This window comes from Perca flavescens, chromosome 10, assembly GCF_004354835.1.
Source record: "Perca flavescens isolate YP-PL-M2 chromosome 10, PFLA_1.0, whole genome shotgun sequence".
In the NCBI taxonomy this organism is placed as follows: domain Eukaryota; kingdom Metazoa; phylum Chordata; class Actinopteri; order Perciformes; family Percidae; genus Perca; species Perca flavescens.
The window spans coordinates 7,208,086-7,228,461 of record NC_041340.1 but is presented as its reverse complement, the minus strand read 5'-3'; the positions used below and the strand labels follow the sequence as shown (position 1 = coordinate 7,228,461).

The 20,376-nt window shown below is 43.7% G+C and overlaps 1 protein-coding gene across 1 annotated transcript in view; it reads left to right on the top strand.

Annotated features, from left to right (window-relative positions):
- Positions 1-7,839: 7,839 nt before the first annotated feature.
- Positions 7,840-20,376, top strand: part of fat4 (FAT atypical cadherin 4) — a 105,794-nt gene continuing 93,257 nt past the window's right edge. The window contains 2 exon segments of the mRNA XM_028588729.1: positions 7,840-10,389; positions 10,391-13,054. Coding sequence (XP_028444530.1) covers positions 7,951-10,389; positions 10,391-13,054 — 5,103 coding nt within the window. The 5' untranslated portion in view covers positions 7,840-7,950.

Genomic DNA, 20,376 nt, shown 5'->3' with positions numbered 1-20,376 from the left:
TAACCACAGTCCTCATAAATCAACCGGAATTTTAAATTCCAACACAAAGAAAGTGGAAGGTAACGGACATCCGGCCGTAAAGAGTGACATCCGGCAGAATTTCGGGCGGCAACGGACCAATCCTGGAAAGTGGAACGTCGTGGATATAGACTAGGCTTCAAGTAACGCGTTAGTGTCCGAGCAGCAGCGGACCGAACCAATTAGCGCCTTGTGAGGAGAAACTCAGCTACAGGCAGGGTTTAGGTGTGTGACGGCACCTGTTCATTCAAAACAACAATGGCAAACACAATAGACAGATGGTTTATCCATTTACCTGCCAGGTATTTTTTTGAAAGTGCCTTCCCTTTCCCAAAACAGTTTACAATGAGGGCTTCTCAGGAGGTTCTGTGTTACCAACCATCTGGCACGTCAGATAAGAACATATTTATCTGCACTGTAAAAGTTCCTAGCTTACAGTAGTTTCTCTGGTTGCTGGAATAGATCCTGGAACTATTTGGTCAAAAACTGGTATTGAGTGAGTTTGGCTGCTGATGTTGGACAGTAAGTCCTGGCTCATAGTCTGCATTTCAGTTCATCCGTAAGGTGTTGGACGGGGTTGAAGTCAGGGCTCAGTGAAGTTGACCCACGCTAAACTAGGAAAACCAGACATGCAACAGACAGGGCTGTGTGTCATCTGCCTCAACTGTCAGATGTTAGATCATACTGTGTTGGCAGCTTCATTAGTGAATTAGCTGTGGCTCTAAAGTGCCAGGATGGGTTAACCATTCCATCTCATGTCATCATCGCGGCCTTTTCCCTTCCGACTCACTCCAGTGAGAAGATTCTGAAATACCTCCTGTCTTTTCGTCAAAAGATTTGTATTCTGTAACTCTACATTTCAACATGGCTGCAATATTTGGCCCTCCACCCCAAAACGAATGACTGTTTGGTTTGTTTGGCATATGCTGGTGCAAACGATATCTCATACAACGGCCATGCAATGTACCCGAGAGTAAGTTTATTGATTGATATTTATTTCCTTGTGCTGAGATTTTCTCAGCGTGAGCAGATGAGGGAGATGGAAACTGGGAGAAGGCGAGCATGCTAGGAAACAGCAGGACCTCACATTAGACTCGGCAACAAGGGCTCGCTTGGAAAACTGCTGCAGAAAAGTAGGACGACAATTTAAAAGCCAGAAGCATGTTAAAACAAATACAGACATGCAATCCGCTGTCAGCATTAATGCTTGGCCGTTCACACACTTGTTATTAGAAAAGAAGGCAGTGTTGTTTTGCTGGCTCTCACTATCCCAAGGCATACAATAACCTTTTTATAGCTCTATTCAACTAAACTACCGTAGCCTGAGACTGAAACCACAGACTTGCTTGTAAAAAATAATTAAAAAAAATAAAGTACCAATTTACCCTCCTCTTCAACATTGTGTCTCCACGACCGTTGAGGGATGAGACAGGACTGACCCTGAAAGCTGCGTGCCACAAAATGAAAAGACGATTAGCATCTCATTATCTGTCCTCGTATTTAATTTAACTCAAGTTTAAACCTGATTGTCCTTTGCATCAGTTCATTCTGGTCAGATCCCATTTCCGTGCACTTCATAGAAGACAGAGCATGGTGCATGAATGGCTGCTTTGGATTACTGCAGCCCTTCATCTTCTCATTGACTCCTGCATTTGATCTTTATGGCCGAGCTTTGACTTTACAATATGCTGATAGATGTTATGAGAGGAGGCACCGTATACTTTCGCTGAGCTTTTTTAGAGTGGAGGAAACAGCCTTTGATGGTCTGAACTAATCTTATTGAGGGGATTTCAAATTTCTATCTGGAATCTGTCTGCCTGGTCCACGTTCGGTTATCATCTGAGCCAAAGATAATTTCATTTCACTTTTATTGTAGCATCTTCATGAACTTGTTTTTAATGCAGCTTTCTGCACAGCCTCAGAAAAGTAATTTCCCAGACTGAAATGACTCACAACAAAACTACTCAGTTGGTGCATGATTGATTTACAAGCACCAACTCTAAACTGAAAGCACCATTATTTGTATGTAAATATCCAACCAATGGATTAGCCCGAATCACAAAATGGGTCGCAGCAGAGAAAGTTGCCTGTACCAAATCTTTGTGGAAGTGACATGAAAAAGTGCACAGCTGTAGTTCAGGTGGTTGACAAGGTTTTTTGAAGGATTTTTTTTGGCTTTTATTGCCTTTATTTATAGGATAGATTAAGTCAGGAAATTGGGAGAGAGAGGGGGATGACATGCAGCAAAGGGCCGCAGGTCGGAACAGAACCTGCGGCCTGCTGCAACAAGAATTAATCCTCTGTACATGGGGTGCATGGTCAACCAGGTGAGCTAACCATGCCCCATTTATTGTAGAATCGGTAGTTTGATCCTTGGCTGTTCTTGAACCCCCAAAATTGCTCCTTATGTGTATAGAAGCATGGCATGTGCCAAAAGAATATAGAGGTAAGATACAAACTGTGTCCTTAACAGCAGTAACATTTTGTCTAAAAAGAGGTTGACTCATCAATCTCAGATCTGTCTCTTTGGCTTCCTTAAATTTCATGATATACACTCATAATAATAAAAAACAAGTTGCTGTAAATGCACTTATAATAATGAGCTACTTTATTTAAAAAATGTGAGATCAATTGGATGTGCAGAACAACATTTATTGTGGTTAGCAACAGAGAAACACTGTTTATTAGACAGGAGATAGGGCATTCTGTGTGCATAGTTGACATGTCAGCCAGAAGTATTTTTTTTAGATCATTTTTTAGGCATTTTCAGCCTTTATTCTGATAGGACAGCAGAAGACATGAAAGGGGAGAGAGAGGGGGAATGACATGCAGCAAAGGGCAGAGTCGAACCCGGGCCTGCTGCATTGAAGAGCAAACCTCTACATATGGGTTCCCGCTCTACCAACTGAGCTATCCGGGAGCCCATGTCAGCCAGAAGGTGGCATAAAGGGAAAGCTCACAGAGTGCGCAGAAGAGAAATGGTACTGTACATCCTCGGAGGAGCATGAATCTGCTGAGTAAACCTCGCTATAATCTTTCCATTCTATTTTGTTTTACCACCACAACAGATTGTCACAATGTCCGCCTCCATTGTATGTATTCCTGCTCATTCGGCCTCTCCGTCCCTCTCTTCAGCCATTTCCGCTTTCCCAGGCCCCTTCGGTGTTATCTGTCCACCAGATGCCTTCAGACCTTTCTCCTATGATTCCAGATCCTGCCACTCCCATCTGCCCTGCAACACCTAATTACCCTCCTCCGAGCTCCAACACCCATCTCTGCACCTCATTCCCTCATCAGCCACTCACTACCAGCCCAGATGCATTGTGCCTCTGCCAGATTGTCTAGTGTTCCACCTAGCTTTCCAGCCTGCTGTCTCTTTCTGCCAGTTTGACCTTCTGCCTGATTGTTTGGACTTTGCCTTCCTGTTTTGGACTGCCTCTCTGGTTTTAACCCTTGCCTGCCTCATAGTTCTGTAAGCCTTTGCACCTTACATATGAGGAACTAACTAGTCTCACGTTGCCAGACCTATCTCCACAGCGCTGAGGAGGAAGGTCTGGCTAGTCCACACAACATTCCTGGATAGGAGGGGAAAACATGCTCAGGTTTATTGGCATTGACATTAAACCAATCACAATCGTCTTGGGCGGCGCTAAGCGCCAGACGCAGCAACGGTGCCTCTGAAAAATAGCCTCGGGAAGGAACTTGTTTTGGTGGAAGGGAGGCCAGCTCTGGAATTAAAAAGGCTGTCGAGTGTGCGATGAGAATTTTACTCAAAAAACAGATAGATAGATAAGATAAGAGATAGAATTTGATTGTCGATTCTAGCTCAGAGGACGTTTCCCAAATCGACCGGAGTTTGGAATGCCAACACAAAGAAGGCGGAAGGTGAGAACATCCGGCGGAACCTCCGGCGGCACAGGAACTATCCCGTAAATGAAACATGGTCGATACAGACTAGGAAATAAGTAATTGAACTGCACTATCTCTGTCTTTGAGATTTTGAACAGACTATGGCCTCAGACGAATGGTCACAAGTTTCACCAAATTTATTAAGAATTGTCCTCTGAGAATTATATATATATATAATTAATACCAGGCTTAATTAATAGCAATCTGGCCAGTAGTTGTCCAGATGTTGTGCTCTGGACCTAAACGTTAATGAATGACCCACTGTTACACTGCCAAACCGATTTCACCAATTTATCTTTAAGTCTGTGCTCAAACAGGGAAGAAAGCTTACGGTTCTATAAAAGATATAAAATGTATGTCACAAAGTAGCAACAGATGAGAATGATGACACAAAGGAAAATAAGAGACAAATAGGACTTTTATGAATCCTTCTTGATAGGTGTTTGATGCATAGCAAAAAAAAACAGGCTAATACCAGTGCCAATCCAAACAATCTGAGTAAAAGCTAATATACAGACAGCTTCAAAAGTTGTCTTAACTTTCATTTTGCTACTGTATTTGCATGTGTTTTCAATGGCGGTGCAGGCCATCGATCAACATCTCTTCCGGGTCAAATGGGTGCTTGGATCAATCATAGCAAGTGGAAACATCAGTCAGCAAAAGGGAATTTACTCAAACATAACAACAACTTGATATATATATCAAAAGCATCCGGAGAGCTCCTGGCTTAGCCGGTGTAATCAGGTTAGCGAAACGTCTCCTGCGGGGAAGTAATCTACTTTGATGCTCTGTCTGCTACCTAACATTGAATCTGTGTCAGGCTGAGCAGCTACCAACCAGTCCAGCCTACTCTGTAATTCAATTACATGAGTTGACTCATGTCCTACTTAACATCCAGGCAGCCAACAGCCTGATTACGGAAGCCACAAATTGTCAAATACCAAACCTGAATAAACATTTATGTCTCTCAAAACCAGGAGGGTTGTAATTATGCTCCCTAATACTATTTCACAGGACAGCAGTTCACTTCCCAGATCATCTCCGTAGACATTCAAACAGTTCTTACTGCAATTAGACTTTTCAATGAACTCATTTGACCTGGACCAAACCTTATCCCACAAGACATTTACCATACATATGTTTCTAGAAATGATCGATGCAATTCCACATGATTATGTCTTTTCCCACATTGTAAACAATGAACGTATGGTACAATTAATGCTCACATGCAAGCGCTTAATTCAGACCTGTGTATTTAGGCTTTTGTGGGAAAGTAATTAAAGAAAGTACTACAGCAGGGTTGTGATCTGCTTTATTTCTACATCCTGATGGCTTTCTTTTTTTCTTTATGAAAGTTGAACTGTGATTTGAAAACTGCTAGACAAGTTTGAAAGACTAAATTTGAATCCATATTTCCTAAAATTGGAATATTTTTAATGTGTAAAATAATAAAATATAAATAATAATGTAATTCACCAATGTGAAAGTGCACTGTTCTTCCAGCAGAAATCGATAAAACTAAAATGTTTTGTTTTTTACTTTACTAAAATATTTACATAATGGATAGACAGCTTTGCATGACTAGACACATTTTAAAAAGTGACTGTTTTTAGTGTCACTTCAGAAAGCTCAGTAAAGTTCAAATAGCTAAGAACATGTATGCAATGCATTTAGAATGGACGGTGAGGGGGAAGGTGCCATGAGCTGTCACCAGAATGTCCAACTTTCCAGTTACAGTAATACAAAACGAAAATAAAGTAGGCTAAGTTCAATTTTGCAACCCTTAATTTGTCCAAATACTGTATTTGACAATATATAATTTTGTATTTGTATCATCCCAACCCTGAATGTTGCATGCGTATAACTGTGTCATATTTTAAATTGTATACTTAAGATTGTGCCAAAAAACAAGTTGGATGAATTAGCTTTTATATTTTGAAGTTTTTTTAACATTTAATCACTGGTTTTCGTGGAAAAGTACATTTAAACGAAAACGCCTGTCATTTCATGTCAATGCAATGTTCACCAAGTTGAGAATATGATGCCTGTGCAGCAAAAACAATGATACTCCCCTCCCATTTTATAATTTGTAGAGTGATAATCTGTGTTGTACATACCAAACAAGATCTGTGTTGATGTGTGTGTGTGTGTGTGTGTGTGTGTGTGTGTGTGTGTGTGTGTGTGTGTGTGTGTGTTGCAAAATTATGATTGGTTGGTGACATGGTTCATCACACCTTTCAGCAGGAAGAACTAATACATTTGCATAAGTATAATTTTACATTTAAAAAAAGAAAACTTCTACCAGAATGATCATACTCTTAATCAGTACACAGTTTACATATACAGTTGAAAAGTGCCTAAAGACAAAAAAAAACTACTACTACAACTACTACACAGCATGGTGGCCCAGTGGTTAGCACTGTGGCCTCACAGCAAGAAGGTTCAAATCCAGGTTGTTCCGGGGCCTTTCTGTGTGGAGTTTGCATGTTCTCCCCATGTTTGTGTGGGTTTCCTCTGGGTGCTCCAGTTTCCTCACCATCAAAAACATGTACTAGGTTCTCCAGTCAGTGCCCTTGATCAAGGCACTGGCTCAGATCTGGAGTTGGTCCCCAGGTGCTGTGATTGGCTGTCCCACTGCTCCCTTGAGGGATGGGTTAAATTCAGAGAATGAATTTTGCTACATGTATGTGTATGTGACAATAAAAAGTACCTGCACACACAGCACCAAAGTTCTATGTTTCCTGCTCTTTTGAAAGCTTTACTGAAATGTATTTGGGTTGGAGGTACCATCATTTGGCCACTAGATGGCGCTACTTACCCACGCATATGAAGCTTCCTGCAACTTCCATTATATGCAAACATCTCACTGGCTATTATGACTTCTGAAGCTGAGCTAAGCTTAATTGGACACCTAATTATAATTGAGAAATATATATTCTACCAGAATTGAGGCTCCAAAATAACAATCTACAATGGACATTATTTGAATCAGCCAACAAAGTGAGACCATTACATCTAAATAAAGGGTTGTTTCCACAGAGAATTATAGCACAAATAATGTTCATCTAGACATACTCATATGGTATTTTAAGGGTATTGTTATTAAAGCCTACTCCTAATAACGTGCCAAACAAAACTTTGTGGTACTCGAATGTGATTTTAAAGCAACTTTTCACAAGCGCAGTCTTACCCCTACTGTTTTAAAATATTTATTCTGAGCATGAATTCTAACATTGAATCTGTATGTTTTCTGATCACATTCATATTCTGGGCTCATTAGGACCGTTTTAACGCACATTAATCGGTTAGTGGAGTAGTTCAGAGCGCTCGGGACATCTTTACCTGTCTTATTTGATTGACATCCTCTTCCCCAAGCGGAGACTAACGGGCTGCGCTGCACAATGGTGGTGGGGGGGAACGGCGGTGGGAGGGCGGGCAGGAGCCCCGCTATCCAATGGGATCAGTGATGGGAGGGAGTTTTGTCGAACTCCAGCTTTGTCCTAACTTACTGGGACTCCTGAGCACAATATGACTGAAGCGCCTCCACCGTTATTCCACGGGACGGTGCGTAGGCTCAGCCGCCTGCTCGCACTTCAACACCGCTCACTTGCGCTCTAACTTTGGATACACTTGCCCCCCTCCCCCCGCCCCTACACATCTCCAAGGAGCCAGGGACTTTTGTTTTTGTGTTGGTCTTTCTCAAGGGATTGTCAGATTCCGTTTTGAAATGCTTTTATTTTTTTTATTTTTTTTGATCTTCAGGAATCATTCTCTCCATTCAAGAGGATTGTGATTGCATTGAAACGCAGCGCTGCGCAGGATATCTAAAAACACTTCTGGAGTACTTTTGTGACACTGAATAACTGTGGAAAGAGTTGCTGCTGGGGTTTCTCCCCCACCCCATTGATTTTTCTCTGCACATTTGCTGGAATACAATGCTTTAAGTGACTCGAGCGACCTCAGTAAAGTTGATGCATCATAGGCATGGACTCTGTCTGAGAAAGGTGGACTGGCTAACTGACCATGGCGCTCGCAGGTAGGGGCTCAGGCCGGTTTCATTTGATTTTGCTCATTTTATGGACTCTGTCCCGGTACTCAGCATCCAGCCAAGTCCGTCAAGAGTTCCAGGTCCTGGAAGAGCAGCCCATCGGCACCTACGTGGGCACGATAGAGACCAAGCCCAGCTTCACGTACCGCTTCAGCGAGAACCACAAACTTTTTGCAATTAACGGCACCACCGGAGTCATTTCCACCTCCACGGTGATTGACAGAGAGGTTTTGCAAAGCGATGTCATCAACGTCGTGGTGCTCTCCAGCCAACCCACCTACCCCACTGAGGTCAGGATAGTAGTTTTGGATCTTAACGATAACTCCCCGGTGTTTCCAGACACGTCGATTGTCGTGTCTTTTAAGGAGGATGCCAGCAGCGGCAGGCAAGTGATTCTGGACACTGCTACAGACTCGGACATTGGAAGTAACGGAGTTGATCACACCACGTACAGAATAGTGAAAGGCAACGAGCAGAGAAAATTCCGCTTGGATATTACAGTCAATCCTAGTGGAGAGGGGGCATTCTTGCACCTCGTTTCAACCGGAGGCTTGGACAGGGAAGTTACTCCCTTCTACCAGCTCCTGGTCGAAGTGGAGGACAAAGGAGAGCCGAAAAAGTTTGGCTACCTGCAAGTAAACGTCACTATCCAAGACATAAATGACAACCCCCCTGTTTTTGACCAAGATCAATATCAAACCAGTGTTTTCGAGGATGCAGCAGTGGGTTCTAGTGTTCTGCAGATTACAGCGTCAGATCAGGATGAGGGAGCCAATGCTGAAATCAGGTACTTCTTAGATGAAGGAACACCTTTCCAAATTGACCCCAAAGCAGGTACTATTATTATAAAAGAGGGTTTGGATTATGAGAGTAAGAAAGAGTACTCCTTGACTATTCATGCAGTAGACAACGGGGTGCCCTCTCTGTCAGGCAGAACAGAAGCCACAATCAAACTTTTAGATGTGAATGACAACGACCCAGTGGTGAAGTTTAGGTATTTCCCCACAACTTCTAAATTCGCGTCTGTCGATGAAAATGCACAGATTGGTACAGTTGTGGCTCTACTCACCGTTTCAGATTCAGACTCCCCCACAGCTAATGGTAACATATCTGTTTCAATCTTAGGAGGCAACGAGCAGAGACACTTTGAAGTGCACACGTCTCCTGTGCCTAATTTGAGTCTGATCAAAGTGGCCAGTGTGTTGGACAGAGAGAGAATTTCCTCTTACAACCTGACCGTGTCTGTGTCAGACAATGGCAAGCCTATGGCTAGGTCCTCCTTTGCCAGTCTGGTTATTTTTGTGAATGATATCAATGATCACCCACCCATATTCCAGGAAACTCTGTACAGAGTAGATATCAGTGAAGACATACCAAAAGGCAGCTACATTAAAGGGGTTTCTGCAACAGATGGGGACTCTGGGCAGAATGCCAACCTGCGCTACTCCCTGGTGTCTGGAAACGCTTTGGGCTGGTTCTCCATCAGTGAAAACAGTGGTCTGGTTACAAGCGCCGCTTTGCTGGATAGGGAAATAGCATCTGAAATAGTGCTTAACATTAGTGCCAAAGACCAGGGGCTGCAGCCCAAGATTTCTTACACTAAACTGATAGTCAACATTACTGATGTGAATGACCAAGTGCCCACATTTACGCAGAGCACATACCACGTTTCCCTGGTGGAGCATGCTCCTGCCGGCACTGAGCTGGTGGTGCTGTCTGCCTCAGATGACGACGTCGGGGCCAATGGAACTATCAGGTTCTCATTTGATGCAGAGACTCCAGACAGTGTCCAGGAGCTGTTTCGCCTGGATGCCGTGTCAGGGCGATTAAGCACAGCCGTGGAGCTAGACAGGGAGGATCAGGCCTCATACTTACTCCACATCCAGGCAGCAGATGCAGGCAGCCCTCCTTTGCACTCTGTAGGAAAAGTCAACATCACTCTGAGGGATATCAATGACAATAGGCCAGTTTTCTACCCCGTGCAGTATTTCGCCAATGTGAAAGAGAACGAGCCCTCGGGTGCTTATGTAACCACCGTTTCAGCCACAGACCCCGATTTGGGGCGAAATGGCACACTCAAATATATAATTACAGCTGGAGATGCGTCCAAATTCCTCATTAATAGCAACACAGGGAAAGTAACCACCATCGTGCCCCTGGATAGAGAAGAGAAAACTGCTTACCAGCTGCAGGTGACGGCAGCAGATGGTAGCGGCCTGCGCTCACACACCCAGGCCATAGTGACTGTAACTGTCATAGACACACAGGATAACCCACCAGTCTTTAGCCAGAGAGTGTACAGTTTTGTCATGTTTGAAAATGTGGGCATCGGGACAGTTATAGGGACTGTGTCAGCCACCACTGTAGATTTGAACACAAACATTTCATACCTAATCACCTCAGGAGACCAGAGGGGGGCTTTTTGCTGTGAACAGTGCAGGTCAGATCACAGCATCGAGCCAGATAGACAGAGAGGAGCAGGGTTTCTATCAGCTGAAAGTTGCAGCCAGAGCTGGGGAGATCACGGGAGAGGCCTTTGTCAACATCACTGTGAAGGACTTAAATGATAATGCCCCTAATTTTTTTCATGCTGTGGAGCATGTGAGTGCAGTGGAAAACTGGAGCACAGGCCATGTTATATTCCAAGCCAAAGCTTCAGATCCTGATGAAGGCACAAATGGCATGGTGGTTTACAGCCTCAAACAAAACCCCAAAGGCCTGTTTCATATTCACGAAAAGCACGGCCTCATCACGCTGACCGGGCCGCTGGAGGTCACCACAAGCTCTTACGACATCGAGGTCATCGCATCAGACATGGGGGTCCCCCAGCACACCTCCAGCCTCATCCTCATCGTCAGCGTTTATGACGTCAATGACAACTCGCCAGTGTTTGACCAGCTTTCGTATGAGGTCATCATCCTGGAGTCTGAGCCTGTCAACAGTCGCTTTTTCAAAGTGGAGGCCACCGACAAAGACTCTGGTCTTAATGGGGAAATTATGTATGACATCGCCGGTGGCAACACAGGTGATGTGTTTGGCATTTTCCCAGACGGGCAGTTGTACATCAAAGCAGAGCTGGACCGGGAGATACAGGACAGATATAACTTAGTGGTTATAGCCAAAGACCGTGCTGTGGAGCCGCTAAGTGCCACCGTCAATGTCAGTGTGATTCTAGATGACGTAAACGATAACCGTCCCCTCTTTAACAGCACCAATTATGTGTTTCATTTTGAGGAAGAGCAGAAGAGGGGGTCGCTAGTTGGGCATGTTTTTGCCGAGGATAAGGACTTCGGTCCAAACAGTGAGGTCAGATATACATTTGAGACTCCACACTCCAACTTTGAGTTAAACGCCATCACAGGGGAGTTGACCAGCACACTGCAGTTTGATCGCGAGTTGCTCATGAGACAAAGAGGCGCCGCCGTGTTCAGCTTTGTGGTCGTCTCGTCGGACCAGGGTCTCCCCAAGCCCCTCAGGGACCAGGCCAAAGTGCAAGTTTACATTCAAGACATCAACGACAACCTGCCTAAATTCACCAAAGACATTTACCAGGCCTCCATCTCAGAGTCAGCTCTAAACATGACACAACTGCTGCGGGTCTCCGCCTCCGATGTGGATGAGAACAAAAACGGACTGGTTCATTATCGAATCTCTGAGGGTAATGAGGAAGGACAGTTCACTATTGATAGCGGCTCTGGACAGGTTACTTTAGTAGGAAAGCTGGACTATGAATCTACATCCTCCTATTCATTGAAAATCATAGCTGTTGATGCTGGAACTGTGCCCCTGTCCTCCTCCTGTATGCTTAGTATCAGCATTCTGGATGAGAATGACAACTCCCCCTCCTTCCCTAAATCCTCACTGTCTGTGGACGTCCTGGAGAACATGAGGGTAGGGGAGCTGGTGGCCTCAGTGACCGCCACTGATGCAGATTCTGGTCAGAACGCAGACATAACGTACAGCATCACAGCCACAAACAACCACGGCACGTTCAGCATCAGCCCCAACACCGGCAGCATTTTTTTGGTTAAAAAGATGGACTTTGAAACTCAGTCATTTTACAAACTCAACATCACCGCAAAGGACAATGGCAAACCACCCCGCTCTTCGTCCATTCCTGTGGTCATTCATGTCAGGGATTTTAATGACAATCCTCCGATATTTATGCCTGGTGATATTTTCAAATCCATTCCCGAAAATCTCCCTCTCTCAGCTTCAGTCATGACAATCACAGCTCATGACACAGATGCAGACATAAATGGGGAGCTGGAGTACTCCATTGTTCAACAGATTCCCCGGGGAGGCCACTTCAGTATTGACTCAAGCACCGGGCTCATATACACCAACAAGGAAATTGACAGGGAGTTTTCAAATCTGTTCGAGCTGACTATCAAAGCCACTGACCAGGCAGTTCCAGTTGAATTCCGCCGCTTTGCCCTGAAAAATGTCACAATATGGGTCACAGACCTGAATGATAATGTTCCCACTTTTGTGTCCCAGAATGCCCTTGTGGCTGAGCCCAACATTGTCATCGGCTCCATCCTGACAACAGTGTTGGCCTTTGACCCCGATGAGGGGGCGAATGGAGAAGTGGAGTACGAGCTTGTAGAAGGGGACTCTGACACTTTCATCATGGACAGGTACAGCGGAGATATTCGTCTGGCCTCCCAGCTGGTACAGTCCCGACTCATGTACACCCTTACAGTGTCCGCCACGGACCACGGCACCAGCCGCAAGACCTCCAGAACTGAGCTGACTATCATCCTCCAAGGGATGGATGGGCCTGTTTTCTCCCAGCCGAAATACATCACTATCCTCAAAGAGGGCCAGCCGCCAGGCACCAACGTCATCTCCCTGGATGCCTCAAGCCCGCGGGGCTCAGCGACCAAAGTGGAGTATTTCATCGTGGCAGTTCGCAGTGGTGGAAAAGCAGTGGGACGCCTTTTCACCATCGGCCGCTACACTGGAGTGATACATACGGCGGCAGAGCTGGACCGAGAACAAGGCTCTGACCTCTACCTGGTGGATGTGTACGCCATCGAGACAGACGCCAGCCAGCCCAGAACACAGCGTGCTGAGGTTAGTACACTGCTGACGTTTCTATTCTCTACAGGTACTGGAAAGCCACCTTATATGCCTTATATTGCTATATTGGTCTATTTGATCTTTTTGGCAGGGAGAGAGCATGCACTCAGCCACTGGCATTTGTTATAGACATTTGGATGGAATAAGTGTAATGAGATCAAGTTTTGAACTGGAAAAAAAAAATGGAGAGTGGGACTGTCCAAGTCGCATATAAAACAGAGCCACCTATTGCATTTGTGTGCTTATTAATTAAATTCCTTTTTTACGCATGGCTCTGCATTATATTAAATCATAATTTTCTTGGACATAAGTAAAAAGGCCTTGTTCTTTGGCACGATAACTTTATTGTTCCCGTTTCCAAAATCATACTGGCCATAACAATTCATCTTGAATGTGTCTCCTCTAATATTTGAGCAGTCTTGGAAAGGGAAATGAACGTTGCATGTCTTCTGCACAAGCTCCTCTCCTGCTCTCATGGACTGAAATATTCTTATCAGCGGATATGAACTGCACAAATCAAAATACTTTTTAATTTCCCCATTGTAGACATAAATCATTCAGGGCTGCTGTTTCAAGTTCAAGGCCCATGCTGGTTTCCCCAGTGTCTCGAGTAGAAATGTAAAGTAGAGTCATTCATAAGGTCTTTCAGTGCAGGTATGCATCATCAGAGCCAGTATTACTTTGAGCCCTTGAGCCTGCGGCTGTTATGGCACTGGGGTGGTCTTGGTGTACCTTTTTATACCACCGGGAACTGCTCCACAGGCAATAAGTGACCATTACAATTGGGTGACCTCTTAAGACTCTGTGAAAAGACGCTGAGGGCAGAGAGAGCGAAATTTAAGCTGTCCACTGAGTTTGCATTATGCGATGCACCTTTTTCAGGCTTTCCCTAAATAAATAGGGAGTTAAATTCTCTTTAAGTGTAATGCGGGAACCCTAAACCCAGTTTTGGGTGGCTAAGGCCTCCCCGCTAGTCAAATGAAAAACAAATGTGGCTATATATGTTTTGGAAATTTAAACCAGGACTTGAAATGCCATGTTATTACAGGCTTGATGACACACACACAATGCATATCCATTTGACTTGTCAAAGCAAAAACAAAAAGGTGTAAGCTTTTTCTCCTCTTAGAAGTGGGTTTGGTGTTACCGCATTTCAAAAAATGCCTGATGTGAGATGATTGAAGAGTTTAAGATTAGCGGGATGTCTTTGACAGTTGTTATTGATGCCTTGTCAACCACTGCAAATATTGAGAGTGAAATCTAATACAGCAATCAGTTATTTGGAGACAAACTCGCACGTTATTGAAATCAAGGATTACTTGGCAAAATCGTGTTTAAGTTAACTTAAAGGTTTGCTCGGGCCAAATGGGAATATCAAATGTTCTCTCACTTTGCCTGCAGCGAAGATGGCAATCTGCTTTCCTGCACACTCTACTGTCGGCCTAATGAGAGAATATAGTGCTTTAGTGCTCCGTTCCCAAACCTTAAACTCTAGATTGGTTTCATGCTAAGCTTGAACTTTCTCACCCCTTGGAAAGATGACTTTACCATACCACCTGGCTGAGTAGTCCGTCTCTCCAGTTTGAGAAGCGTGAGATCTAATAACTTGGAGGAATTCAAATGACCTTGCACATTTGGAAATGTGGACCAGTTTTGTGCTGAAAGTCAAAAGGCAGTCGTCTTTATGGCTATATTTTAAATAACAAAAATGGTCATATTCATAGTACTTGTACCTCCTCTGTCAATGGGGCTCTCAAAGGATTGTGCGGTACAATAGTGTAAACCTTCAGACTTAGAATAATGTTTTTCCAATGCAGTGTTTATACACCATATACCCGGTAGCAACTGGGGGATTATTTCCACCCCTGGGGTTGTGACCCTTTCACATTCTCCATTTCCCATTCTCCCCATTGATTGGATGCATGAGGGAAAGTTGGCATTTTTTCTTCTTCTTCCATGCACCATGTGTGATGTTTTGGATACATTCAAACAAAGAGAATTTGTCTGGACATGCGTTATCGACGGTTGTGATCTTAAACAACTCAGGACCCTGCTGGGCCTGCACTGAAAAGAGGGGAGATAGGGGATTGTGGTTTTTTTTACCTGACCTTGGCATCTTAGAATGTTTCATTGTCAGTGAGTGTTGATTAGATCTGTCTAATTACAGGATTGGATGCGGCTTGTATCTCACATCTGGGTCATGTATGATGTGCAATGGGCATTTCTTTTAGCCAACTAGCGGTCGTGCAAGGCTTTTCCAGAAATTGATATGATCATATTTGGTTATTCTACTTCAGCAGCCTCTAAGTGTCAGTTTGGAATGTCATGCAAATGACCTCATTTCCTAGAAATCTTTGTGTTTCTTCCTCTTAATAGCTGATCCAGATAAAGATGCTGCTGAAAAAAATAAAAATAAAAATCTCTTGGCAGCAGATTCATCTATTGTTGGGGAATCCAAATTCCATTCACAGTGTTCAGGAGGATGTTTTTTTTATTATTTCACTCCAAGTTTTGATTCATCGCATCCTGCTTATGTCCTCGTTTAGAGGTGAAGAGAAGCATTTCATAACTCATACTGACTAACTCCCCACTGAATCTCCTTAGGCACACTGCCCTCCATGAGCTGAAACTTCCAAGTATCGGTTCCACTTTTGGCCACAACTTGATCAGTGATGTGACAGCAGGTGTTGAAGACAAAACACCTGCACATCATCGACTGGGATATGAGCAGAAGCGCGATGTGCTTGAAAGCTATTAGCCAATTAGAGAGGTTCATGTGTTGATTTTCCAAGAAGAATGATCTATAGTTGCAGATGATACTAGAAAAGCATGGGAACAATGCAAAGGTTAAAGCCAAAAGGCATAGCAGCAAGTCTTAAAAGAATACACCAGAAAAAAAAAAAAAATTCATTCATTTAACACTTACAACCTGTAGGCTTAAAATATGACTCTGAAACGTTTGTGGCTTGGCAGATGATGGGTAGTTAAATTGTGATGATGGGTAGTTAAATGGTGATTCTGTTTTCATGTCAAACAAAAAGAACCATGCCCTTTTATCTTCTCAAAAGTTTGTTTTCCAAAATATGTAGTTGTGACTTTTTATTTTACTAGTCTGGTCTTTTGGGATGTGAATAGCAGCATAAGTTTCTGGTGTTTTCAGCTGTTTACATTTGTCATTTGCGACCAACAAACGTGAATGTAATTGCTGCAAATCTTTTAGAGCCACCTTTCAAAACCTGTTTCCTACTCAAAAAGATAGGTTTATGGTGGAGTATTCCTTTTAAAACAAAATACAACCATGGGAGAAAAAAAAGAGATTCACATTCAATCCCTCCAGCTCCTATAGGCCCGTCTGCTGCAACTGTTTTCTTAAACTCACTGTGAATCAAAATGAAGTGCTGTTTTTTAGGAGAGGCCCTCAAGTGCCACATCAGTCCTTACCCCCTCCTCTTAAAGTCATTGTTCCCCCTTGAAAGTAAACACAGTCGGAGTGTTCAACAGGCCTTCCTTTGTTTTGCCTTCGCAGATAAAGTGTTGCGCAGCCCCGGCTGCAGATCGGGAGGCTTTTGTTATTTTTTTGTCTGTGCCAGCGTCTTGCCTTGGCAGATTTAGGAGTGTGTATGGATGCCCCTGTCAGCCAGCTTTCCTCCCCTCTCCTCAACAGTGAGGGACGCACGGTAGAGCTGTTTGGAGTTGTGAGATTGACGAAAGAAAGGGCTTGGGAGGGTTCTGGACATGTCAGACGATGTTATTGGGAGTTGTGGGAATGAAGGAAAAGGAGGGGTGGACGGGAAACTTTTTAAGGAAGGGTCCTGGAAGGGCCAGACACAGGCACCGTTGCAAGGAATCATGGGATGAAAGAGGCCAAGGTTAATGCTCCTGATCATGTCCTAAGCAAGTGGGAGCTAGAAATCTCCCTGTCCAGAGCTTTTGGACATCACAGTCAGGGAATGTTGCTGTCTGTTGCTATGAAAGCTCTGTTATATTCACCCTTCTCTTTGTTAAGTTGTATATCTTTGTGTCTTTGCAACTCTTTTGTGTTGGCCTGCCTGCTTTGTGTCTCCGGGAACCTGTTTGTGTCTCTCTCTCTGTGTTGTGGATCGGTCTGATTCATAAATCTCACTGTTCAACCAACTTGAAAGTTTGCTATTCTTTCTGTCTCTCTTTCATTCCCTCCTTTGCGTTCTCTGTGTTTTGGTGATGCCGAACCTCCTCCAACATGAAAGGAAATATGACTAGGACATCAGAGGCGGTATTAAGGTTGTAGAGAAGATGGAGGATGAGATAAAACCTGTAAAGCCAGCCAGGTAAACAAGGCAGGGAGGTTAAGGTCATGTACTGTACTGCTGGACAAGATGATACGGATGCTGGTTTTTGTGTGTGTGTTTGTATCTGTGCGTGAGAGTATTATTAAGAACTGAAATATTGATGACTACAGTTTCCGGAGAAAGGTCGAACAGTGATACTGATAGCCCCCCCCCTAAGCGGAGCATTTAGTGTTCTTTGTCGAAGCGAACCGAACACAAAAAAATACAGTTTTGATTACATTCAAATCATACACAAGCTTAGCATTAAAATTTCATGATCCTCAGAAGGGACATTTTACAACAACTGGAAGACGAATGATGCAGAACAAACTGCCTCCTTGTGCATTGTAATTCATGGTCTAATTGTGAATTTTCGAGTGTGTCTCAGTGGGTGTGCACATGTGCTTGAGAAAGGATGGATACAGTCCAGTCCGGCCATAACCAAGGTAATAATTCATGCAGTAATCCGTCTGGACACGCCTTTTTGAAATGGTCATTGTGGAGGTTAGCATCTGCTCAGACCCTCCTGGTAGGTGGTCGCTCCGGGTGAACCTGTGGGTGAGCCGGTTGCCGAGGAGTGCATGTTGTCCCAGAGCGCATGTCCGTTTTTTACGAGACAATCGCCATAAAAGTTGGATAAACATTCGCTCATGCATAGATGCGTGCAAGCAAATGCTGCCAAACGCACGCACGCACGCACACACACACACACACACACACACACACAACACACACACACACACACACACACACACACACACACACACACACACACACTGACCACAACTTCACACTCTTTCTTGAGTGCAGGAACACTTTAAATGGTAACCACAGTCAAAATAATTCGGTTTCATTTAGATTATTATGATTATGTTGCTGTCAAATTAGATCATCGAGATACTTTGTGATTGCTATTGTGCAGATTCAAACTGAGCCCCATGATGCCAGCGGTTTATTTCCTCCTTTTATTACACAAGACTGTTTGTTAGTGTTTGTCTTGTTCCATTTATTTTGTGGCACAGTGCAACTTTGTTTGGAAAAGTGTAAAGCAGTTACGGCTGCTCTCGAGCCCATTTGACCACTTCAGATGAACATTAAAGTGACGGTGCTTTTGTGTTTTTCTACAGAGCTCTTATAGCTTTAAGTCTCTTAAGTTTTAACTGGAGTTGTATAACAAGCCGTCTCACATTTCACCATGTCTTGACATTTTTTTTTTTTTGTTCTCATCAGAAAGCAGCGACTGGCCCAGCTCACTACGCATTTGTCAAACTCGGGGCTGAGAGGTCAGGAGCAGGGTCATATTATTCTGCTGTGCCATGTTCTTTAAAGTTAAGCCAAGTGTCAGGTTAGTAATGAAAGAGCAAAACTAACTTTTTTTTTTTGGCCACAAGCCACAAAGGCTGTTAAATCCCACGATTCGCCAGTCAGTTTTCGGTACATTGACGAGCCAGGCAGGTTTTCGGAAGAGATTCAGATCTTTGTACATGGCTGGTTACCTGCTCAAGTGACTGTGGAGTGAAATTCGTTATCCATGACGAAGTCTCTCGCCAACATGAAGTCACATTATTGTGTTGCTCGCTTGTTTGTCATGTTCAGTATTTGTTTTAACCTGTTTAAGATTCAAAATGTTCATGTTTAAGACTTTATCATGCGTGATTAGAAAAATGGTACACACATACAGTACATGATGCCTTTAAAGCAACACTATGTCACTTTTAGCCCTACAGGTTGTCTCAATGGAACTACAGCTGCAGCTGAAAGTTACATAGTGTTGCTTTAATAAACCGGTAGAGAAGGAAGAGGAGTCTCTCATGACCTAGGTCGGGCTGGATATTGTTAGAAATGCGTCAATACGGGGCGGCCTCTAGCTCACCCAGTAAGTCCTGCAGCGGCACGGGTTTGAATCTGACCTGCTGCCCTTTGCTGCGTGTCATCCCCCATCTCTCTCCCCCTTTCATGTCTATCCACTGTCTCTACTAGCCTCGTGAGACCGTCCCGATCTCGCGAGCTCCAGTTTTCCACTCGCAGATCAGTCTGGCATTTTGAGATAGAGAAAATTTGGAGCCGTTCGCCAAACGACCGACCAATCAGCGTAGGTTTTGAGGCGGGTTTAGGTGTGACGCAACGAGAAGCGACTAAGTCTAAACAACATGGCAGCTTCCACGGATGAGATGAGCGTAGCTATCGCACAAGTTTTATTTTATTTTCTTCATTGAAAGAAGAGCAAAAAACGGCACTGGAGGCTTCTCACGACTGGTTTCGGCAAGAGTTTGATCTGATTGGTTGATTTGGCCTGTAGACAGATGGTTTATCCAATCAGCTAACCAGTATTTTCGCCAATTCCCAAAAGATCTCCAACTGAAAGTTCCCAGATGGATATGCCGAGCAAATGCCAAGCAATCCTGACCCAGAGTCAGGTTATGTCTCTACTACTAATAAAGGGAAAAGCCCTCCCCGCCCCAAAAAAAATTACTACTGCCAGTTTGATGCCTGCTTTTCGATACGGATATTAAAATGACTTTTTTTTATGATATTTGATATTTTAAAATGATTTTTTTTTATAATACCTTAGATCGGTGATGCCCAACCTTTTTGTCTCATGACCCTTTTAAAATTAAGAAAGGTATGCTTGTGACCAGTTGAACTTCAAAGCAATTTACAATAATCTAAAAAATAAAATAAAATTAGAGGAAAGTCTGAAACATTAAACTTAATTCGGGGTAAGAGATAAAGGATTTCTTTCTTGTTCAAACTCATCTAGTGATCGCTCAGATTTGCTTTGTGACATCTTGTCGGGATGCCAAAAGTAAATGCCGCCTATGAACAAGCAGTTATAGGACGTTGCTTTATGAAATATTATTAAAAGAAATGTTCAAATTTGGTTTATATCAGGAACGAAAAAAATCTAACCCTAACCACAAACCCCTAACCCTAACCCATAATTCTCTATCTGACCAGGCACTGTTGGTACTTGGCATTGATGATGATGCTGCTGTGGAAACATTTCTG